The 25,392-nt window shown below is 40.8% G+C and overlaps 1 protein-coding gene across 11 annotated transcripts in view; it reads right to left on the reverse strand.

The window, feature by feature from the left end:
• The window catches only part of KIT (KIT proto-oncogene, receptor tyrosine kinase), a 119,218-nt gene that overhangs the window by 26,306 nt on the left and 67,520 nt on the right, over positions 1 to 25,392 (reverse strand). For 8 of the 11 annotated variants that reach the window (XM_008526291.2, XM_070612890.1, XM_008526293.2 and 5 more), the window contains exons 10-21: positions 24,384 to 24,490; positions 24,164 to 24,290; positions 23,790 to 23,894; positions 23,593 to 23,703; positions 22,207 to 22,357; positions 19,944 to 20,035; positions 19,318 to 19,445; positions 18,143 to 18,265; positions 14,718 to 14,829; positions 14,502 to 14,601; positions 14,041 to 14,146; positions 10,635 to 12,897 (exon numbers count right to left, since the gene is read on the reverse strand). In XM_008526291.2, coding sequence (XP_008524513.2) covers positions 12,769 to 12,897; positions 14,041 to 14,146; positions 14,502 to 14,601; positions 14,718 to 14,829; positions 18,143 to 18,265; positions 19,318 to 19,445; positions 19,944 to 20,035; positions 22,207 to 22,357; positions 23,593 to 23,703; positions 23,790 to 23,894; positions 24,164 to 24,290; positions 24,384 to 24,490 — 1,391 coding nt within the window. In that variant the 3' untranslated portion in view covers positions 10,635 to 12,768. Of the gene's footprint in view, positions 1 to 10,634; positions 12,898 to 14,040; positions 14,147 to 14,501; positions 14,602 to 14,717; positions 14,830 to 18,142; positions 18,266 to 19,317; positions 19,446 to 19,943; positions 20,036 to 22,206; positions 22,358 to 23,592; positions 23,704 to 23,789; positions 23,895 to 24,163; positions 24,291 to 24,383; positions 24,491 to 25,392 lie in introns of those variants that run through there. The other 3 variants (XM_070612888.1, XM_070612889.1, XM_070612887.1) reach the window with 1 other exon arrangement.

Raw genomic sequence — 25,392 nt, forward strand, 5'->3', positions numbered from 1 at the left:
AATTTGGTTCTAACCCTTCCAGGAGTGACTACAAAGAGGCAAAACAATTATTTGATTCACAAAATCCACTAAGCCAAAACGTTCCATTTTATGGAAAAGTACCACTTGTTCTGGGACCAGAAAGAGGTTTCTCTCATGGGTCTTAAGAATGCTGTTAATGATAATAATACAGTAGAAGTGATCTGGGCACTCACGGGTTGATTGAAAACAATAAAAAAAGTAACAACGCTGGTTAAAGTGGTGGAAATTATTTACAAAAACATCATGATACAGGCATACCTTTTACCTTTTATTTAAATAAATCCCATGAATATACATTCATTCCTCAATCTTTCTGTGTAGGGCAATGCCGTTTCTTTGATTCTGAATCCTCTGATTTGAGTTATGGTGCCATCTTTCTTCTATAAATCACATCCACAATACATCATCTACAATTTGGACTTAAATTGGAGTGTGAAATTGGACAATTTGTGAAGCATTTTGAGTGTGTATTTCTTATAGTTTTTTTTATAGTCTTTTCCCTATTTTCTTATAGTTGTTATACCCACAGCTACTCTGACAGTATTTTTTCTTGGCCACTCACCTTTATGAAGTCTTTCCAAATATTTCCCTTGATTTTTACCAAAATAATTCCAGTCATACTTTTTTGAATATTTTAATATAAATATCAAAATATATTATTACGATAACAAGTTCAGTTGACATTAATATGTTTGGGAACAAAACAACTGACTTTGGTAAGCACACAACTTGTGAGCACAAGTGGGTGAGGAAACTAGAGAAAAACCTATTGGTCCAGAGCGTTCAGTGGGTCTGGACATCAGTCTTTATGATTCACATAGGGCCCAGAGGGCTCTGGTTAAAACAATGGCTTCTCAAGCAAGACCACAAATTGAGGACTCTACTGCCAGAACTTAACATGGATTATCTCATTTAACTCTACAAACAGGCTATGAGCTTAGAGCTATTTTTACTTCTACTTAATAGATGAGGCAACTGAGGCTCAGGGAAATTACAGGACTTGCCTAAAGTGTTATAGATAACAGATGGCAGGGCTGGGATTAAAACTCAGGTCTTCTCAACTCCAAACACCGATCACAATAATGTTCTTTGTACAATTTCCTTAACCTAAGGTGGAAACTAATGGAATACCTCAAAGTATAAGTCAGCAAAAGCATTTCTGGGGTTAGGCTATAATACAACCTAGTTGGGGCACACGGCTCTCTTCTGTTCACGGACAGAAATTCAAAGGGGAGGACAGATGAACTGATCATTCTTTAGACAGTTGCGCATATGCATTGTTTCTATCATCTGGGCTTTTGATGGGTTCTGCATGTCAGGAAGCTGGAGGCTACACTTCCTGACAAGTACCTGGAGTGCAGCTCTTTGCACTGTCAGTTAAGGCAGGCTAATGCTTACGAATCAGCCCAAACAGGGGTCGGGATTGACATTCTTGGGGGCAGGAGAGTTGCAATCTTTGGAGAGCAGTTCAAAGAGAACGTGATAACCTATTGTTATCTGAACAGTGAATATCTAATGTAACCCTGGGGTGGGTTGGCTTTATTTTAATCATAGGCAACTGAACGGTTGAAGCATGTGTGTGATTGGAAAATAACTCCTTTCCTTCCAATTTCCTTTAGACAGCTAAGAAAAGCGAATCATCTTACTTTTAAAATACGTTGAATAAAAATCAATCCAGGCACACTAATATTCCTTATACCTTCTCAGTCCTTTTTTCCTTACTGAAGGATGTTATACTTTCAGATTTCGTTAACCACCACTGAGCACATGCACGTTGCCTGGCACTGCGTGAGGCCCTCTCATGGGGATCCTCTTTATTTCATAAACTGACAAGTCTCTTATCACATACTTCCCCCTAATTTAGCTCTTAATCCAAACAAACAAATGCATGCCAACCTCTACATTTGTGAGAAGTGGACAAAACTATAAGGTCTGAGACTTCAGTAGCTAATGTGTTATTATCTGAAAACATCAGGCTTTTGGTATGCCCATACTATGGGAAACTATAAGTTTACTTTATATGTGGTGATCTGGAGTGATAATCATGATACATTGGAAGTTAAAAAGGTAAGTTGCAAAACAAACAGTGATCCCATTTCTTTAAGGAACAGGAAATATCTATCTATCTATCTATCTATCTATCTATCTATTGCATACAGGAAATATATATGTAATGCATACTTATATAACATAGAAAGGAATGGAAAGAAACTTTTCAAAGTTAACAGTGATTATCTAATGGGGAGTAACAGTTGAACAAGTCTTTTCAAAATGATAGTATATTATATACAATTTAAAAGCAACAGCTTTGGTGCTGGAGAAGTCTGGAAAACTTGCAGACAGGGAAGGTGTACTTCCTTCCCTATCTTCCTGTTGAGTCAAAAGAGGAGTCTGCATTTAAGTGGCTGGGGAATGCCCTGAAGTGCCCCAGGATGGGAAATCTCCCAGCGCCGGCAAGAGGAGACATAGTCAACCACACTGAGGCGGGATGGCAGGATGGGATTTTAAGCTGCTAAACTGCAGGGGACTTTCAGTGGTTTCCCAGATGTGGTCTGTGAAGGACCAAAGAGGCTGGGGGCAGCTGTGGGAAAAAGAGGCTCCAAGTCTGGCAGGCAGACTTCTGGGACCCCATGGCCACTGTCTGCTTTGCTTACTGGGATTTTCATTTAAGTTGGAATTCAGCAGCAACAAAAACCAAAGAAGTTGAAAACTTCCGACTCCATTGAGAGGGACATTGGAGTCAAACAAAATTTACTTAATCTCCCTGAGTCTTAGTTTCCTCAACTGCGTAATGCAGATTAATGCCTACCTCCTGGGGCTGTTGTGAGGATAAGACGAAATCATGCAGTGAAGTGCTTAGCATTCAATAAACGATCGCTTAAAAGAAAAAAGGGTCACCTAAGAGGTAAATAGAGGCACAAGTGGGGCAAGTGAGGGGCCTGAAACATCTTGTCTTTGACTTGCCCTGTCACCTTTAGACATTATGCATTTCAGAGATCTGGGTCAAATGGTCACCGACATGCACTCTGAGCACCTATTCATCCTGGGGACTCACTCTTTGTTTGTTTGAAAAAGTCCTCTCCTTTTACAAGGTCAGGAATCTCAATCCTTGTCAGCCTGGGAGGAAGGAAGGGCGATAGACCCACAAAGCTCATATCTAGTAAGCATCATGGTAGAAAAGACCCCTTCTTATATCCTAAGCCAAGAAAAATGCGAGGCTTTTACTGAACCAGGCTGACATATGTAGTCTGTCTTGATCAAAACAGAAAAATAAATACAAGGAGAGGCAGTTTGACATAGTGGTTCAGAACCCAAACTCTGAAGCTAGACTCCCCTGGATTCAAATCCTGCCTAGGCCACTTACTATGTGACCTTGGTCAAGTTACTTGACCTCTCTATGCCTTAGTTTCCTCATCCATAAAATAATAACTATTGCATATGGCTGTTGAGAGGATCAGATTCGTTAATATATGTAAAGCACTCAGAACATACTAAGAGCTATATAAGAATTAGCACATATGCCACATTCTCTATACCCACATCCAGGCAGACAGAACTAATCGACAAAAGCATTCTTTTTCACTGAAGCTGTTTAAGGTCTTTGTATCCTTCTCAACAAAGCCAATCCACGTAGTTGTTGATTGATTAGCTCACCAAATGAAATCTGTTCCACATCCTTGTATAATGTCAACTGGAATATCCAGATTTAAGCAGTGGAGAAAGTCAGTTCACCCATCCCAGTTTTCTATACCAAACACTTCACAAGAGTAACATGTACCCTGATTAGAGGCAAATGATGCCATATAAGGGAGGTTTGGCACTCAAGCCAGGCAACGTGTTGTGTGGACACAAACGTTTTCAGCTGCCCTAGTGTGCCTATTCACATCCTGAGACAAGCAGACATGAAAAGAGTCCATTTGCCTGTCCTCATTCTTCATTCACTACAGAACAAGAGCGGCTGCTAAAGCCACAGACCACAAAGAAAAAGGTCAGTCTCATAAAAACACCACAGTCCTGCTGATGTGCTTGACGAAGCACGCACACTTCAAAGCCAACCATGGATGGAGACACGTAGGTGAGCCACTTGAGAATACTTATTTCAACCAGGAGCATTTCCCCTGAGGACCCAGCCTTTGTGAGGTTAAGCCCCTCACAGAAGAACCCACATCACAAAAGCTGCATTTAACCAGAGAAAGTAGAATCGACAGTGAAGGAGACATATGGGTAACGGCTTCTTAATCTATAACCAACAATAACAACTGTTGAAGCAAAGGAAAGGTGGTATTTTCACCCACTCTCATGGATCTGAAATTCTTGACTCGCCCTCTCTCTCTAATGCTCCTCTCTACTCTTCAGACCCAGCCTCCTGTACAAACCCAACATTTTGTTTTTCTCATGAGGCTCAAATGAACAACACTATTCTTTGAAACATAAAGGGAAAAATGTTCTTGGAAGACATGGAGAAGTTCACATGGTACGTAAGGGAGCGGGCAGATCATGAACCTGTGACATCAACACATAATTCTGCAGCCTTACATTAACCCTTACTTCAGCCACCATCTCACTAACATTTATAGGAGTTAGTAATGAGCAGCCAAGTGGTTGACTTGATTTCTTTACCTTTTCCTGTATTTTTGAAGGTGAACTGAAATGGCTAAAAGATCATCCAATGCCCCGAAAAGAACAACAATCTAGTCACTCATATACCAACTAGATTGGTGAAGTTGCTCTTTAAAATCCTAGGATTCAGGAGTCAAACAAAATAGAGTTCGCCTCTTAACTCCACTGCTTGTAGCCATGAGATTTAGGGCAAGATAGTGAGCCTCTCAGAGGCAAAGTTTACTCACCTCTAAATGGAGATAAATAATTCCCACTTCCTAGTGTTATTGTGAGGCTTACATAAGGTAATATGTGTGAAACATCCAATATTGATCCAGGTACATAGTAAGCATTCAATAAATGATAGCTATCATCATCATCATCATCACCACCATCACTGATAACTACCCAAACAAGGCAACCTATCAATTATCACTGTTATTTATATGACCAAAATCCCTAGAAAGGTCCTAGAGATAAGAAATGACTCGATGAGCGAGTGTATCTAAATAGTCAAATATGTGGTATCATCGTACAAGGCAAGAATAAATGAAAATTAACTCACTAAAACTACTTAAATACCTACTAACTGCAGGCAGGCAAGAGGGAAATTTGGGGATGATAGCAGTGCTCTAAAATTGCATCATAGGAATGGTTACACAACTCTATAAATTTAATGAAATCATTGAATGATACACTTAGAATGAGTGGATTTTCTGGTGTGTTAATTATACCTCAATAAAGGAGCTAAAAAAATTCTCCAAGGACAGGATCTGAAGGGAGATTCAGATAACAAGAAGAACAGAAATTACCTAGCATGCAGCATAGAAAGATACAAAGAAGGAAAATATGAAAGATAGGTTAAGAAACATGGAGGATAGAGTGAGAGGCTCTAAGATCTATTGAACTGGAATCACAGAAGGAGAAAAGAAACAGGATGGGCAGAGGCAATTTAGAAAGGGGTGAGAATTTCCCAGTACTGACGAAACACATCAATCTACAGATTCAAGAAGCCCGAAGAATCTACTGATTCAAGAAGCCCGAAGAGTCCCAAATAAGATAAATCAAAAGAAATTTGAGCTTAGAAATGTCATAGTGAAACTACAAAGACCAAAGACAAAGAGAAAATGTTAGAAGCAATAGAGAAAAAAAAAAGATACCTATCTTCAAAAGAACAGTAGACTGAGCTGAACTCAACAGCAACAATGGAAACCAGAAGAAAGTGGAAATAAACATGCTGAAATAAATGTGCTGAAAAATATAATTGCCATCCTTGAATTCTATATCTATTGAAAATATTTTTTCAAGAATGAAGGTGAAGTAACAATTTAGACATGGAAAACTCAGGACATTTGCCACCTACAGATCTTCACTAAAATAAAGTTCCTCCTCTGTTTTTCACTGTCATTGAAACTTTACATTTCTTCCACGTACTGGACCCTGAATATTCCATGATTAATTAGGTGCAGTCCCTAACTTTAAGAGGCCTAAAATCTAGACAAGGGTTATTAGATAGGAGACTCAGTTAAATTTGAATTCCAGATAAACAATAAATATTTAGTAACTGTACATCCCAAATATTGCAAGAGACATTTAACTGGATGTCCTCTATTTTATCTGGCAACCATAGTCTATATGAGGGAAGAGATGTTAGAGACATAGTTGGAAATTATCAGCTGGCCGGGGACAGCGCATCCCAGGGACTAGATGAGACAGACCAGAGCTTGGTGAGAGCATGTCAGATGAAAGAAGACAATGAAGGACCAGACTCTGGAATTCCGACCCTTAAAGGGGTGATAGGGGAAAACTGAGAGAGGAGGAGGACCTGGGAGGGCAGGCCAGAAGGCAAGTTCCAAGGAGAGGTCCCTCAGGGCATAAAACCTCATTCATTCAACAAGTACTGAGTGTCTGCTACAGACCAGATACGGTTCTAGACACTGTTTTAAATAATGGAATAACTAAAAGGAGTGCTCTGAAATTGGCACTTTGGAGACCATTTTCTTAGAGTTTTTAGAGAGCCAATTTCAGTACTCTAGCAAGGATGAGATCACATGCTACAATACCGAGGGTTTTTGACACCATTCTGTTATGGATTGACGTGTGTCCCTCCGAATTCATATGCTGAAATCATAATGGTAACCCTCCCCCCGTACCTCAGATGTGACCTTATTTGAAAATAAGGTCATTGCTGATCTAATTAGTTAAGACGAGATCATACTGGAGTAGAGTGGGCCCTTAATCCAACATGACTGGTGTCCTTATAAAAAGAGGGAATTTGGACACAGACACACACCCAGAGGCGGACCGCCATGTGAATTAGGCAGAGATCTACAAGCCAAGAAATGCCAAAGACTGCTAGCAAACCACCAGCAGCTGAGAGGGAGGCAGGCAACAGATTCTCACACAACCCTGGGAAGAAACTCTGCTGACACCCTGATCTTGAACTTCTCACCTCCAGAACTGTGAAACAATACATTTCTGTGTACAAACCACCCAGTTTGTGGTACTTTGTTACAGCAGCCCTGGCAAAGTAATACACTTTTCTTTTACTAAAATTCACTCAAAGGCTGCCCAGCTGGTCCCAAGACCCCTCCTGGGGGATGTTTCCCCATGGAGATGCTGCCCTGCTGACCCTGTCCCGAAGTCAGCCTGCAGTGGTGGAGTCTCTCGTCTTCAGTTTCTGTATTTCCAGCCCAGGGACTTCTCCTTGGGAGCTTCAGCACCTCTCCCTCTTCTGAATAAGGAAGAGAATTTCTGCCACTTTCCCTTCCTGCCCACCCTTCCCCACCCACCCGAGCCCTCCTGTTCTCTACTTCTCCTTGCTCCCAGAGAGCAGCTGTGCAGACCCTGGTAAGGTTGCCCAAAGCACTTTCTTAGTTCCCCTTTCTCCTTCTCCTCAAAGCCTCACCCCTAGTGTGAAAGGAAGCTGCCTTTCAAGGTCCTACTCTGGGGAAAAGTTATGTTTTCTTGTATTTGCTGTCTTTCCCGGACCCATTTCCTCCCAGCTGGCCCTCCTTTACTCCATGCTGATGGAACGTTTAATCATTCATTCAAAAAGCATTAATTAACCCTCATGAAGCACTGTGCTAGAAGCTTCAGGAGGGTCTAAAATAGAGAACACCTGTGCCTCCAGAAACTCGAAACTTGGTAATCATTTAAGGGTGACAGGTAAGGCTCTCCTTAGACTAACTCCAGTTGATTTGTATGGGCTTCCTGGAGGAGGCTGAGACTTCTAAGACATCTTGGCTCCATGGGAAAGGGTGCTGTGAGAGACGAGTGATGTCTGCACGGACATGGAGTGGGAGGTGCCAGCTCCCCAAGGGAAGACCAGGTGTTTGCCACCACTGAAGTGCAGAGACTCAGATCAGGATTCAAATTCTGGTTCCATGTACTACTACATGATCTTGGGCAAGCCTTAACCTCTTACAACCTCTTGAGCAATTTAACCTCAGAGTGTCTAGATAACTATTTTAACAAATAAATGATAACCAGTGAAACCAGTGACCCTAGCACATACAGTCATATGCCACATGATGATACTTCAGTTGACAATGGACTACATATATGACCGTGGTCCCATCAGATTTGGACCATATAGCCTAGGTGTGTAGTAGGCTATACCATCCAGGTTTGTGTAAGTACACTCTGTGATGTTCGCACAATGATGAAATCACCTAACGATGAATTTCTCAGAACGTATCCCTGTTGTTAAGCATCACATGACTGTATAGGTATTTTGCGTTGATTGATTTTAACACTGGATATAGTGGGGGTGGAGAGGAGATAGGACAAAACAACAATAATTATAGTACAAGGCAGAATAGACAGTAAGAGCAATAGGAAGTCTGAATGGATGGAAGCAGAAAAGAGTGGGGCATATTCACAGATCTACGGTAATGTGAGAGAAGCCCAGAAGGAAGGCTGGAGCAAGAACAAAGAGCCTTGAATTCCTGGCTAAAAAGCCGGGATTTTAATAAAACACAGAAATCTCTAAAGCAAAGTCAAGTTTCACAGCAAACTAGTACAACATTGTTTGCATTTAAGAGAAAGACAACAATTAGAAGCAAGCTTTTGACTGTATAGTTCTATATGGGGTAACAATTGGGTTATGTTGGTACAGGAGCATCTTCTTCCTTCCTAGTAAGCCTAACTAGCCAGGACAAAAGTTACCATTTTTGAGCACTATTTATGTATAAGGCAAATGAGCAAGGTGGTCTTGACAGCTTCATATTAGTACATTGAGGCAGATACCAATATTATGGAAACCGAGATTTCAAGAGCTAAGTCCATCCAACATCACACAGCAGTAAGTAGAGACAAAGCTAGCACCAGGATTTGAACCCAGTTTGAGCCTGGACACCGAGCATCTGATACCACTCTGTGATTAAAAGCTGGGCCAGTGGGGGCCGGCCCCGTGGCCGAGTGGTTAAGTTCGTGTGCTCGCTTTGGTGGCCCAGGGTTTTGCCAGTTCGGATCCTGGGTGTGGACGTGGCACCGCTCATCAAGCCACGCTGAGGCAGCATCCCACAGAGCAGAGCCAGAAGGACCTACAACTAGAATATACAACTAAGCACTGGGGGGATTTGGGGAGAAGGGAAAAAAAAAAGATTGGTAACAGATGTTAGCTCAGGTGCCAATCTTTAAAAAAAGAAAAAAAAAAGCTGGGCTAGGGAAGGAAATAGCTACAGACTAATAATACAAGGGCCGTTGACTGCTTCTAACTCAAGATTTCACACACATGAAAAAGTCTAAACAACACTGAAAACATTCAGAAAGAAAGGACTTCTTTGTTTTCTGTCAGTTAGCATTCATTCCTGTCTGTAATAAAATAATGGAAAACACTTGACTGAAATGTGGGTCTGTTATTCACTGACGATTGATGTGTTCCTGGCCACACAATTCCCTTCCTGATTTTAAAAGGATTCCTCCTTCATGAAAGGTCACCTTTCACCCCCTTCCTTTTCCCTTCAGGAGACACTTGTGCAGGTATAAATGTGCTGATAAAGAAAATCTAAACTGATGATGTTCTGCGTACCTAACTCATTTTTAATAGGATTACGTGGCACGGGGTGGTTCTTCATGTCAAGCTGGAAGAACTCTCAGGCTCTATGCAGGTTCCACTGGTCAGGATTGTACTTCCGGATCACAAAGATGCTCCAGCCACAAGACAAGATGCTTAAACTAACAGGCACAAATCGCCTCCCTCCAAGAAGTGACAGAACTTAGCTCTGTTCCAGAAGCAAGTGAGAACAAAGATTGAAGCGTGGGGCATGAACATCTCAGGATGAAATAACCTCTCTTCAGAACCCAAGCCAACAAGAATACAAACCACTTTCTTAGGATTCTTCATGTCAACCTTGTGAATTACTTTACTGTTCACGTTAATTTTAAGCAATCTCTTTTAGGAGGAAACATGGCAGTGATATTAGATTGACCCACATGAAACTGCTGCTATTTGACTATTATTTTGCCCACAAAAGGGGTCATTTTACATGAAATCAACCTAATAATAATCATAGCAATGTGTAGTATTTTCAAAATCCTTTCTGTATTTATTTTTCAGTTTAAATGGAGACCTTGGGTTGTAAAAATAAAGTGAGAAAATACAGCACATACTAAATTTTTAATAACTGTCTGCTGAGTCTTCAAGTATATAAATCCTAGTTTTCTTTTTTTTTTTCCCCTTCTTTTTCTCCCCAAAGTCCCCCCAGTACGTAGTTGTGTGTTCTAGTTGTGAGTGCCTCTGGTTGTGCTATGTGGGATGCCACCTCAGCGTGGCACGATGAGCGGTGCTATGTCTGCACCCAGGATTTGAACCGTCCAAACCCTGGGCCCTGAAGCAGAGTGTGTGAACTCAACCGCTCGGCCACGGGGCCGGCCCCAAATCCTAGTTTTCTGATAGTCTTGAATGTCCCTTATGCATACTAGCTACAAAACTTCCTAATGTCAGGTGAAGGCACTTTCAACACTTTAAAGTTTAATTTCGCTAAGCTTGAAATAAAAAAAAAATCCCATTTGATTTATATATTTACATTTTTATTAGAATTCTTCATAACTGTCAACAAATGGACACCATATCAGGAGAAAAACACATTGAACACCAACATCCTTTAAACTTGCACGGCTTACATATTTACACATAAAGTTACTGTATATATAAAAAATATTTTCAAGGACTCATGGGCCTGGGAATATTCAAAAGACATTATTGCTACATTTCAATATTTACAAAAAAAAGCCACAAAATAATTTCAAACATTAAGCCACGGCAAAGAAACATCTGATGTAAAAAAAAAAAATTATAAAAATATAAACTTTCAAGAATATCCAAGACAAAACTCTCAGTGAGGTGCCCCTGAAGTACCTGGACATCTACTATGAACAACCACTTTTCTTACTTTAATGAAAGTCAACAGAAACGCAAAGGAAATTTTCAGACAAAGTATGGCAAACAGCAACAATCTCTTATGTAACAACAAAACCTCAAAACTTGTTACCTTTGGAAAGGTGCGAGAGCATAGAACTCCAGTGCAAATGGTTACTTCCAGATACATGGCCACAGTTCTCTAAACGTAGTCTAAGGGACCTAGAAGAGGAAAACCAGGAAGGCAGCATACCTGACTCTTGCAAGACATCGCACGAACCTTGCCATGTACACATGGACCTCTTATAGTTGGCCAGTGATGAAAAAAAAAGGCAAACTTAAGAACAATATCCAGGCTACAGCCTAAAGGGTAAATTTAAATATGTTTCAGTGGCAGAGTAGCATTAATAAGGTCTAAGGGACAGGTACAGTATGTTGAGTATAAATATCCGAGTGCCTTAAGAGCAGGTGGATTGCAAATAAATAGGTACTCAAGCACGCTGCTCCTCCACGCCTCTACATGAGCTTTGATAAGCTTCTCTAGACAGCTAGGGGAAGAGAAACAAGAGCAGTCTTGATGATGGAAGCCAAGCTACTTCTTGGGTACTAAAGGATCCTTTTGGGCTCAAGGCAAGAAAGCCCCCCAAAACATATGTCTACAAGCATACACATGCACGCACACATACACACTTATATAGATACTGGCCCGGTGTCCAGGACATGCCTGCAAAGGAGGCTCAATCTGAATTTTATTTCCTGCTACAGAAGAACCCAAACGAAGACAGCATTGTTTCGTCACTCCTGCTAGAGTCATGCAGTAAATCAGTCACTTTTTCAAACGGCATCAAATCCATCGAGCACGATGCCATTCTGAACCTGGTAGGCTTATTCTGGAGAATCTAGAGAGCAAGTTCCTCAACTACAAAAGGAGATTTTTGTTATGATTGTGCTTGGCAATTACGTTTTTTCTTTAACAAAAACACATGAACTGTTTCCTTCAAACTCGTCTGGCTCTGAACCTATTCCTACACACAGCAGACTGGAGCCAGGGTTGTATCCAGAAACGACACCTTGTGGGTTTTCCCCCCTCAACTATATGAACATGTACATTTATAGATGAGTATATACAAATGCTGGCTGGGGAGGCCTTCTCTCCACTTCAGCTCCTTAATAGCAAACTCTGTTTAGAAACCAGGCCCCTAGTACACAGGCTTGTGCAGAGCAGCAAGTCTTTATTCATGCTCAGGAGCATTTTTTCATGGCTTACGTCTCATTCCCAGCATGAAATACTAGATTTCTTAAGCCCAGACATTCATAGATTTCTGTCCCTTGTTCTAATAACATTCTATTATCCACATCAAGGGCTTAGGTTTCAGCTTCTAATCTTGCAGCGTCATCATATCACTATGGATGGTTACGAGGGTCACATGTGCCACTTATTCAAATAAACTATCAACCATCCTTTTGAACAGAAATTGGAGAAGCCTTGGAAAGGACTCAGGGTGTCTAGCCCATCCCACTCTCCATTTCTCCAAGTCAGAACTGTTTTCATTAATGGGGGCTACTTGGCTATTGGGAACATATGCAGTTCGAACCTTATAATGGGATGTGGCTGACGACAAAAATCATCAGCCACCAAAGTGTGCTCATGAAGACGGGATTACAGCGGGCTGTCTACTACCCTGGAGTAGGATGCAAGTTGAAGGAAAACAAAATAACCATCATAGAAACCAAAAGAACGGGGATCATTCTTGTTGGGGAGACCCCCAGACACTCGTTCTGCTTCAGACATCTTCGTGGACCAGCAGAGGTTGGGTGGAGGAAGCGCTGCTGCCGACAGAATTGATCCGCACAGAATGGTCCACCGCGGAGTTCTCCTGGCGGGGGCTGCAGTTCGCTAAGTTGGAATAAATCTGAGGAGAACAAGTCCGTAGTCAACACACCAGTCCCCACTACACACACAGCAACAGAGGGGCATGTGTGCAGCTTCGGAACTGCAAGTAACTGATGAAGACTCTTAAAGAGAAGAGGTTTACAAGACCACAGCCAAAACCCAAATCATATTGACAAAAGAAAATACATATTTTGTTTTACCCTTCATTTTCCCCAAAGTCTGATTATATAAGAAGTGACGGCCAAAAAAAATGTGCTTTTCTGCTGGGACACATCTCAGAGCAAGTACTATCTAACCTACTAAAAGGGTTTATAAATCTTTCTAGCCAACTACAACCCAACAGCCGATGTAATTTGCTGAGAAATCGATGGCCTTTCCAGGGGGGTCTTCCAAAAAGAACCAAGCACTTGGGTGGAAAATGCTATTTAATTTGAAATATGCTTTGACATCTGGAAAAGCAAGCTTTAACCCAAAAGTTATCAGTGATATACACTCTTAGAAAACATAGCTCCAAGCACACAATCCAGAAAAAAAGCAGCTTAAAAAAATCTGAGTCAAAGTAAGGATCACTAATTCTTCCTTAAAAGCAGGAGAGGAAATAAATGGATTTGAGTTTTGAATTCCCCCCTCCCCAAATCACTGGGAGGGATGTCCCAACTTCAAACAACTCTTCATTCTCTGTGACTTGTGGGCATGACAGCAATCTGCCATTTTCTGGCTATGCTTGTTTAAGCAGAAGGCTTATTTCACTGCCGTAACAAGCTGTCTTTTCTATGCTTTTATTCTAGTTCACATCCCCCCAACCCTCCAAAGCCTGAATGGCCATAACATGTGAGAGAGAGAACACGCCGACCGCATGACCAGGATTTGGGGTGGGGGAGGAAACATGGCAAATCCTTATGGAAACTTGTACTTCCACACTTCTGGGTGTAAAGCCCTCCACACTTTCCCCTCCTCATCCCAAATCCTTTGGCTCAGAATGGGAGGTTGGGCAGACAGAACTTGTTTCCATTGCTTTACTTTCCTACTCCAAGCCCAATTTATAGCCCAAGCCAAGGAGGGAAGGGGTGGGCAGCCTGGTCCTCACCCCCAGACCCTGAGAAGGAGGGTACACTTGGAACCAAGAGAAGGGAAATTCTATGTCTGTCCAGAGTGTACTCACATGATTGGTGCTATCTGAAATCTGCTTCTCAATTAGCTGCACGATCTGCTTGAATGTTGGCCTTTTCAGGGGATCAGCATCCCAGCAAGTCTTCATTATGTCATACCTGCAAAACAAGGGCCATTTAGCATCACCCCTCCATGCCTTTAACCTGTCTTCACGTGTATGCCGTGCAACAATTTCAAAAATAATCTCAGGGCCATGCAACTGGCCATACTGAATGATGTGCATAAAATAAAACACTGTATATGTATGAAATGTTCCTGAAACTTTCTGGATATTTGGTGACAAGAGATTACGAAAATAAGCTACAGAAATTACATTTGAACAGGATGCAATAAAAAGGAACCAAGTGATATTTCAACCTTGCTAGTGAAAACCCTCAACATCTGGGTTTCTGTCTTTAAAAAGGAAAGTAAAAGGGGAAACATCATAAGAAGGAAACACATCTTGGCCCTTACATTTCAGCAGGTGCATGCTCAGGGCTGAGCATTCGGAAACCTTCCTTGATCATCTTGTAGAACTTAGAATCGACTGGCATTCCAGGGTAGGGGCTGCTTCCTGAGGCAGAGACAGTTTACAAATCAGTGTGAATAATAAGCAAGCAGGACACTGATAAAATCTTAAAGAAGATGCTGTAAGTCTAATCAAGATGCCTTTGGTAAGGATCATTTTACCTAAAGAGAACAACTCCCACAGAAAAATCCCATAGGACCAGACATCACTTTCAAATGTGTACACACAGTTGAAAATGCTTTCAGGTGCCATCCATTTCACAGGTAGCCGAGCCTGTAATGGAAGCACAACAGATCCAACAATGATAATTAAGAAGGTCAAAAGAACTGAATAGAAACTGTTCCTATAGATGTTGCTCTCACTGAGAGGTGAGGGTGAGAACTTGACTGCCATCTCACAAAGGCCTTTGACCTGTATGGCCTCAGATGACCCCAAGTACCTCTGAAACAGGTGGACCACAGGTATACTATGCCCATTTTCAAGATGCGACATTGAGTCAGTACAGCATGGTGATTAAGAGCACAGACGTCAGAGACAGACACAAGTTCTAATCCTGGCTCCACCACTGGCTTGAGTAACACACAGGTTTGTTAGATTTGTTATTTACCACTGAATATGTTTTCCCCTTTTCCTCTAGTAACAGAAACATGGCTTCCCACAATAAGGGCCTCATTTTCCCAGCTCCTGTGCAGTGAGGTGTAGCCATGAAGCCACTCAGTTTTGGCCACTAAGTTAGAAAAGTTGTTTGGCAGCTTTAGGAAAACACCCTTTGCCCTTTTCCTTCTTGTCCCTTTCTCCATCCTGCCTTCTGGATGTGCTGGCTGGCTATCTGATGACCCTTCTGGACCATGAAGATGAGGGTTACACCCAGGGATGGTAAAAAATGGAAAGGTGGAAGGATTTGGTCCCTGAGTACTTCTTGGAACCTCTATACATGCCTGGCCTGCCACTCCTTCACTTCTTTTTCTTTCCTTTTGGGTTTTCTGTCATATGCAACAAAAGCATCCCCTTACTAATACATTGGGAAAGTCACTTAAATATCTGTAAGTAAGCCTTGGTATCTTCTTCTGTAAAACAAAAATAATATACTTCAATTCCATGAGTCGTTTTACAGGTTAAATGAAACAATGTGGGTGAAAGTGCTTAGCACAGTAGTGCCCAACTCACTAATATCTGAAAACTGCCCAGCATAAGCAAGCACTCAATAAAGACTAGCAGCTTAGGATGATTATGACTATTCCAAGGCAGCAAGCAGCAGATTCAGAGTTTAAATTCAAAAGCTAGACTTCACATCCTGAACTCTTTCTGCTAAAATAGACCTAAACTTTCCGTGACTATTATGCATTTGAGAGACATTCTGCATTCCTAGATCTTAATCTACCATAAAAAGCTAAATCGATCCCTTCTTAATCCATTTAGGATTGAAAGCTGGGAAGACAATTTTTTCTAGTCTTAAAGTTATTTTAGTCAGTAGGGGAAAAAAATCCTTCCAGTATCCTCACCCAGATTTGGTGCTAAAGTTCCTATAGGGCTCTTAACCTGAGATCTACGAGATCTTAAATTCGCGGGACTGTGAACTTGGAAAACCTACATTCTTGTTTCTACTAAGTTCTAAATGAAGTTTAATTTCCTTAAATTACAAATGAAGATAATAAAGCACTGTGACTTTGTCACCAACAGTAATCATAGGTATCTTCATTGTATTGCAATACTTACAGTCATTACCACTTTGAATTATACTAGTTTTAGACCCAGAGCTAGAACATGTTATTCTGTATAACAAGGAAGCACATGTATTGACATATCACAAATTTACTTTTTAATATTTTGATAACTGTATTTCAATTTAACTGCTTTTCTTGGTAATCCTATGTATTTTATTTTATGAATTTAAAATAGTGTTCTGATAAGAGATCCACAGCCATCCTTAGATTATGAAAGAGGTGGCACAAAAACGACTAAGAACCCATGCAAAATGGGAGAATTTTCAGAGAAACTGGCACCACAGGGACATCTCCAATGACTCTGATGGAAATTTTGGGGCAGTAACACTTTGTGTGAGTTTCCTTGGTTTTAACTTGCCCCATAAATTCTCCTTATCCAGAGCCTGGTGAAGAGTGGTATCTGCGATGGGTTAGTTCAGCTCACTTGAGCTGGAGGCCACAATCTGGAAGCCTAGGGGGACCTAACCCATCCTTGTTAATTCCAACTAAGGTCACTAACTAATAACAAGCTATTAAGAAGCTTCAGCATAACCACTTTCATGATTATTTATATTCCAAATAAGGCATCTATAAAGAATAGTCAGAATACTAAGTGCCACATATAAGTGTTAGCTGCACTGGGTCTGGCACTGTTTTCAGCACTTTATATATATTAACTCATTTAATCCTCATAACAACTGAGGCAGGTGACACTATTATTTCCAAGAGGAGAAAAACCAAGATTCAGAGGAGTTAGGTAATTTTTGCCAAGAATTACACAGCTGCTAAATGACAGAATCAGATTCAAATTCAGCAAGACTGGGTCCAGAACCCACTACCTTCTTCCTCTTGCCCTTCTGTCAATATTCAAAGGCCTGGATAAGGAACCACCTTTCATTCTTTCCTCTGCTAGTACACCAGGATGGAGAGAACTTGGTTTAACACTCCTAATGATGAAATCTAGCCTCAGAGAAGATTTACTAGAAATGCAATGCTTTAGTCTGGAAGTAAACCCAGCAACATTTCTACAAAACCAAGTCAAGCATAGCCTACCTATACAGATGCCATAGTGATGGAGGAGAAAATATTACATTATTATAAGGCACACAAATAGCTACCTCCAGGAATAAATCTGGACTGTAGAAACGGTGCTGTGAAAACAGACAGAGAAGAATATCTGTACAGAACTATACGGCTTCCAACTAATGGGAAATCTGGAAATCACGGGCTCTGGTTTTGCCTCTACTGACCATGTCATCTCAGACAAACCTCACTAAAATATACTGCACTTTAGTTTCTCCAACTCCTAGAATATGAAGACACTGCATTCTAATGCCAAGGGGTTGTTCTGATGATACAATGAAAATTGGCCATGAAATAAAGGCCTCTGAAATAAAATCACTATGTTCTATAAACCAATTATTATTTATGAACCTATGTAATAAGCTCTCTATTGATTAAAGAGCCAACACACTAGATACCTAATTCTGAACATTATCTTAGATTTTCATCTTTTTCACATAGCATGTCAATCTCAAAATAAAATTCTCCTGCTGTGACCTTCAGGTCTGCATTTGTTTCACTTGAACAAAATCCAGTTCATTGCTATTCTCAGGCTATAATGAAAATTAAGGCTATTTCTGTTTCTTTCACGTGCCCCATAATTACACAATTAGAATTAAGAATCCTATTATCAGAATGTTAGTTGTAGTAAGGTTCAGCAATACCACACAAATTTTGCTGAAGTACACTTAATTTGACTGCTAAAATGCATGCTATCTCAAAGGGAGCATTTGCATTACGAAAATCATAAAAAACACTTATTATAAAAATGTGAAACTAAAATCCTTCACTGGACTGTCAAGCAGAGAGTGAGTACTCACATTTCCTTTGACCACATAATTAGAATCATTCTTGATGTCTCTGGCTAGACCAAAATCACAAATCTTTGTGATTCGACCATGAGTAAGGAGGATATTTCTGGCTGCCAAGTCCCTATGAATACACTATTAGGAGAGAGGGGGAGAAAAGAAAGCCATTTAAATTTATTTTAAACTTTTAAAGAGTGAAACTATGTTTAATGCTAGAATGCTGCTTATGTTCTACCAATCCAATACTTTTTGCTTTACATTTAAACTATTCAGTGAACCAAAAATAAATATCTAAATTATGCTCTGAATGATGTTCAAAACTTGTGTTTCTCATCGTTAGGACCTTAATTACTATAATCACTTTCAAAACCAACTCCAATAAATGCTTTTCTTCTTCTTAGGACGGCTTTCATTCACAGGAAAATACATTATAAATAGTTGTATCATATTTTTTAAACTGAGAACTCATTTTGCATGCTTCTCTTTCACTGTCTTTTTACAGAGTTTCTAAAATGTCTTTGCAACTTCAATTTGACATCTCCCAAGGACACAGGGAAGAGGCTATTTCAGCCATCCTATATCCTCTTTTAGTTTGGTAATTGTTTGGAAATGTCACCAACGACACTTAAGGGCAGAATCTGTAATCTTATTCTATTCTGCTAGTCCCATGTCCTAGGGAACTCCTCTCTCCTATCCAGGGACCATGTTCCATGTTATGGTTCCATCATTCTCTCTCCACCCCCGTCTTTTTCCCAAATGTTTATTATCCTGATTGGTTCTTCCCCTACACTACACAAACCACACACGCAATATTTGGGGTCTAACTTTAATAAGACTCAAGTATATGCTTCACCAAGCACTGCAACTACATGAGGTACCTGCTCCTTTTGCTGATAAAATAATTATTTCTCTATTTTCTCAGAGCAGCTCCTATATCCTAAAAGCCAAAAGTTTTACATGAATTCATTGCATACAAAAATATATTCATAGAAAGCTCATTTAGACAGGCTTACACATTAAAGCTTATAAATGAGAACAGGAATTCCAAAGAGACAGCAGTTGGAACATGAAGAAACTAAATTTCCTGTGCTTTTGGTTACCACACTTCAAAATGACACTCTGCATTCTAACTAGGGCTCTAAAATGCTCCACGATTAAGGAAAAAAAAAAGGACTCTTCCCACTTACGTTCTTTGAGGCAAGGAACGCCATGCCCTTTGCCACCTGGTAAGAAAAGCTGAGCAGGTCTTCCAGGTCTAGGGCCAGCTCGTCATCTTCCATGATGGACGGAGCCACGTCTCTTTCTATGTACGAGCCTGAAGGAGGAGAAGGATTTTCTCAGCAATTAAAACCCTCAAGGCAAGGAAAATAAAAGACGGCGACAACAACAATATCAAAGGCCGGTAACGAATTAACGGATGTGAACTTGCAGGCAAATTGCCTCCCCAGTGTGAGGAAAGGTGGGTGTTGAATCACAAAGTTAGTATTTACAATCCTGGACTAAGTTACAAAATCTTTAGGAGAGAAGGATGGTGGAATAATACAAAAATCTCTTATTTTTGATATGCAAAACATATATTTGGTATATTTTGAGATGCATACATTTTTATGCAAGTAAGATGCTCAGTTACAGTAACACATGCTCTGACCCCAAATGCCCGCTTGCAACCCTTAACTGCCATTGATCATTGGCATGGCCATGAGACCCTATGTGAAGGAGAACCAGGCACTACCAGGAATGATGTTACATTTCATAGTAGTATATGAAATCCTCGGTAAAAGAAAGCTGTTTTTATTGCTTGATAGGTACGCACCTATTCTCGCAGCTCTCCTCTTGTCTGTCTTGGTGGGTACGACATAAGAAACTCCAGGTTTCATGTCCATGTACTCATTAGTACTATCATTGCTGGGAGAGATGAAACATCCATCAAATGACGATTGAATAAAATAGGAAAGCGGGGGAGCACCCATGGAGCAGGCTCTACCTCCCTACTCCCTTTTTTACAAAATATGCTAATTTTATTCAAAGAAAAGTATTGCCAAGTTTGAATGAGAAAAATCTTGTTCAGTAAGAGAGGAGTTTTTAATACACATTAGGGTCCAATCCCCAGGAGCTAGATGGCCTTTTTTGTGTTCAATCATATGTGGGACTCAGGTTAGAAATTTCCCATCTTTTGACACCAGGGATTTAATGGGAAACAGAGAGCCGAAAACATTATGCCACAGTACTTCCAACTCTCTAAATGAGCCCCAAGAGACAAGAAGAAGGAAACTAGAAAGAGACAAAGAACCAGAGCTTCTGAGACGCGTTACGTGGGGGAAGGCAGAGATTGTTAATATATAGTGACTGATGGGAGAAGGTTTAACAAAATCAAGTTTGGTTCAGATAAACACCAATAATTTGGATGATTTTCTGAACCATCTGGACCTCTTGAATCTGCAACATTTGGCTGGAGAGTCTTCAAGATTTCTAGTACTTCCTGCTTCTGATTAGCATAGAAACACCATGACAACAATCTCCTTCAGAGCGTGCTGGGGGTTCCAATCCCATATGGGATCCCAAAGCACAAAGAATACCACGCAGGATGGAACGATGCAGGCCATTATCTCAGAAAGTTAAGAAATACATATGTGGCCAAAGTTTTAGAAATAAGGCAAAGCAGCTCATTTATTCATATAAAGAGCACATGCTCTGGAGTAACCAAAAAAGGTAGTTTGTACTGTATTTTATTACCACTTCAGACTACTCAAGTTTACAGGATTAAAAAAAAGTTAAAAAGCTTCACCTGGGGTTTAAAACTTTAGCCAGAGGGGCCGACCCCGTGGCCAAGTGGTTAAGTTCGCGCACTCGGCTTCGGCGGCCCAGGGTTTCGCCAGTTCGGATCCTGGGCGCGGACATGGCACCACTCGTCAGGCCATGCTGAGATGGCGTCCCACATAGCAAAGATAGAAGGACCCACAACTAAAATATACAACTATGTACTGGGGGAATTTGGGAGAAAAAAGTAGGGAAAAAAAAAAAGAAGATTGGCAACAGTTGTTAGCTCAGGAGCCAATCTTTAAAAAAAAAACAAAACAAAAAACTTTAGCCAGAGGTGCAGAAAAGGGCTCTAAGGGTAACTGCTCATCAAAAATATTTACTGAGGTTTCCCTGAGGGCCTGGCGTTAAGAGTTCAGGAGACAAAATCTTGTCATCTGGAAATGTAGGGGATATAGCAAATAAAATGGAGAGGAGACTCCCTCCATACAACCACAGAAATACACAGTATAAGGGACTGGGCGTGATGAGTATGACTTTGTTGGGCTGGGTGAGTCTGGGAAATCTTCTTACGTGGTGGATCTTAACAACGTCTGGAAAGAACAGGCCAAGCATGGCAGAGAAGAATTCTGTTCTGGTGGTAAACCACACTCATTCTCCTTAAAGGAACCTGAAGCTCTTTACACATCAGTCAAATTCAGAATGCTATCAATGATGAAAGAGATGAAAATAAGCAACAGAATTTTTTTTAAATGTGCTACAGTTGTAGTGTCTTTTTATAGCATGATAAGTTTAAAAAAAAACAAGGGTAAGGTATACAGAAATAATTCAGAGGTAGACAGCGAGAAACCTAAAAGCAGAGATACGTTCAGAGCTTTCTGCCATCCTGTTGAAGGTTTTAAAGGAATTTACTGTGACAACTTGACAAGTTTTCCCGTTTTCCCTATAAACAGCATCTCCCTATAAAGAGGCGTATAGGACCAAGCTCCACAGTATAAATGGAATGACACCAAGAGCGGAACCACGATGAGAGAAACAGGTATAGACTTCCTTCAGTTGAACAGAACTAAAGCTTAGAAAAAAAAACTAAGGATGCATTTGAAAAGAAATCAACAAAAATCTAAGTTTAACACCATTTGAATCTTTAAAAACACTATTTGAACTGCCTAAATGGTTAATCACATTTAAATGACTTAATAATTCTGATTTTGCATCTCAAAGGACCTCAGTTCATTTTTTTTAAAGAATTAGCCTTGATTGCAAACCCTTATGACCCCACGAACTACCTGCCGACAGCTATCTATGTAAATTGGTCTTACCAGGAGGACTCCTTTGAATGCAGAAGGTTCTTATAAAGTGCTGCTTCTGCGTGATCTTCCTGCTTTGAGCAAATAAATGAATCACGTTTTCTTCTCAAAAAATTCAGAAGATCACCATAGCAACAATATTCCGTAATGACCAGGGTGGGCCCTACGAGCATATAGGAAAAGGGTAGAAAGAGGTGAGACATATAGACAATCTTGCCTCCCATTAAAATACCCAAGGGTGATCAGAGTCATTAATATTCAGGTTCAATGGATGAGCCTACTTAGTTCCAATACAATCCTCTCTATTAACATTGCTTATCAAAACCCGGCATTATTTGGAGTAAAACTAAATGAGCAAGCCCCTTTTTACCTGAATTTCTGAGAGATTAGGGGCCAGGTGTGACTGCTGGTTTTACAGACAGGAGTTACTTACGCTACTATCAACCGTCCTACATAAATCCTTTGATTTCCTTCGGTTTACAGTGGGGCTTCACGCCTCTCGGTTAACGTTATTACGGAAACGATGAGAGCGCAAACTGCGGCACAAGAGGAAAACCAACCACACGGAACAGCCCAGCTCGCTGAGACGAGACTGGAAAGCGGGTGACAACCTGAAATGAGGTGGCGTCACCTGCGTTCTGAGCACTACTAGGCGAAAATGTTTTTTGGTGTTGTGAATGCCTAAAACTGCAGCTCTGAAGGTAACAAGCAACTAATTAACTCGGGCGGAAATTTCTCACGAATGAGTCATGACGTGGTGAGGCAAAAAGGTATGGGGTCTGCTTTAAGAAATTATATAAAGCTGTCAACGTGACCATGGATCTCTCCAGTTCTCAAGGAACAGCTCGTTTTACTAATCTTTGTTTCTTTAAGACCAAAATGCTTTCTGGAAACACCACAGAAATCCTTGATGGGAGGCTTGACTAATGCTTTAGAATTGGAAATTTATTTTTTACAGGAGTGAGGTGTTTGCTTCATTTGGTGTATATTTGTGAGCTGATAGGCTTAAAGGCCTATTTTTAATTATGATATGCAAATGAATATTAACCCTTTAGTGACTAAATATGATCCAGCAAAACAAAGCTTGCAAGATAAAAAGAAAAGCTTTGGGCACAAGATGAGACATTCTCGAGATATTCAAGAGGTCAATGCTTTGGATGCAACATACGTGATAGTAACTAGGGTATGTCATGGACTATCCCACCCCACGATGAGAAAACTAAAATATACACTCTTAACAACAATAACTCTTGCAGGGGGGACTCTAGCAAGAGGTAACAACAACTTGGGTAAAAATCTTGCAAGGAGCTTATAATCAAGCATTGTCAAAATCATATCAAAATCTCCCCCTTCTGATAATTCGACAGGTGATAAAATGCAAGCGGGTCACGGCTTTACCTCCAACGGTGCATGCTCCGAGAAGATTCACAATATTCATGTGATTACCAAGGTAACTCAAGACTTTGAGTTCAGACATTAGGGCTTCTCGTTCCGTTAAATGAGCGCTTGCTAAAAATTAGAAACATCTTATTTTAGCAAAAAAGCAAATTTGGAAAACTGACGTTGAGTGCGCACCGTAGCGTATAGGAACTTACGCTTGAGCATCTTCACAGCAACAGTCATGGCCGCATCCGACTTAATTAAGCCGTAGGCAGTGGCCTCAACAACCTTTCCGAAGGCGCCAGCACCCAAGGTTTTCCCTGTAGAAAGGAAGACAAGGAAGTAAGTGGCAGTGATGGTGAGGGACCATTGGTGCGGTTTCAAAATCAACAAAGGAATTGAAGACAAATTTGTCTAGACATATTTCCCTAAAATATACTTTAGCTCAAAGCTATCAAAGGTGGTGAAATTTCACATAAAACACTTCTTGTTTCAGGTGGAATAAAACAAAGGAAGCTACTGGGGTTCCTAAAGTCATTGTTGTGTGTGCACAAAAGTTTACATGGAAAGCCCCCGTTTCAATACTGACCAAAACTCAGTCTGTTTCTGGGAAACTCCCATTTGTGATCATAAGGAAGTTGCGTTGGGTCTATGTACACATAATTGTTTCCATTTATCTCCTCAACAACCTTCCACTGTACTTCATACATGGGTTTCTGCGGGCGGAGAGAGGGAAAGAGACATCATCTTTCAATGGTTAATGTTTCAGGCAGGATAGCCCTCAGGGCAGAGAACAAAGAAATGGTTACCTGTAAATATTTGTAGGTAAGAACCATCACGATGACGCACATCATGCCAGCGGCGACCACGAAACCAATCAGCAAAGGCGTGAACAGAGTGTGGGGATGGATTTGCTCTAAAATGAGAGAGGAACATGGAATCACAGCCTATTAGCAGAGTAGGATCTTCACCACAATCACGGAAACCCAAGCTCACCCACCTCCCATCTCACAGCCCCTGGCAGGGTCCAAAGCCACCGGCATCTCAGCTGTGTGCCTTGGTTATTATCTGACTCTTGTTAGTCAAAGGAATTTTTAAAAATAACATCTCTAAACCAGACTACTGTGGAAGAGAAGTTGAGATTTCTATAGCATAAGAATAACTTTATGGGGCCAGCCCGGTGGCGCAGCGGTTAAGTGTGCATGTTCCGCTTCTCTGCAGCCCGGGGTTCGCCGGTTCGGATCCCAGGTGCGGACATGGCACCGCTTAGCAAGCCATGCTGTGGTAGGCGTCCCACATATAAAGTAGAGGAAGATGGGCATGGATGTTAGCTCAGGGCCAGGCTTCCTCAGCAAAAAAGAGGAGGACTGGCAGTAGTTAGCTAAGGGCTAATCTTCCTCAAAAAAAAAAAAAAAGAATAACTTTATGCTGTTTGTCAATGAAAAGCAACATCTGAATGAACTTTGTACCTCAACAAAACTCCTGCCTTGGACAACTTTAGCCAGTTTCCTTTGCGGATGCTTTACATTTTCTTCCTTATGCTTTCCTGTATTTTCCCAATTTTCTATATCAAGCATGAATTTCTTTTAACCACCGAGAAAAACATTTTTAATGTGTTCCTTTCATTGCCCTGTCTGAAAAAAACTATGACGAAGAACAATGTAACATTCTTCCCCTCATTACTCAAAAACTGAAAATTCACCACTTTTTGGCATTCATCTTTGCCAACTCAAGAAAACAAAACCTGAGCCCTAAAAATGTAGGTGCTCAGTTTCTTTGTCTTCTAACTTCATACCAATTCATCATTTCATCCACAAG

The sequence above is a fragment of the Equus przewalskii genome, chromosome 3 (assembly GCF_037783145.1).
Source record: "Equus przewalskii isolate Varuska chromosome 3, EquPr2, whole genome shotgun sequence".
NCBI classification, from domain to species: Eukaryota; Metazoa; Chordata; class Mammalia; order Perissodactyla; family Equidae; genus Equus; species Equus przewalskii.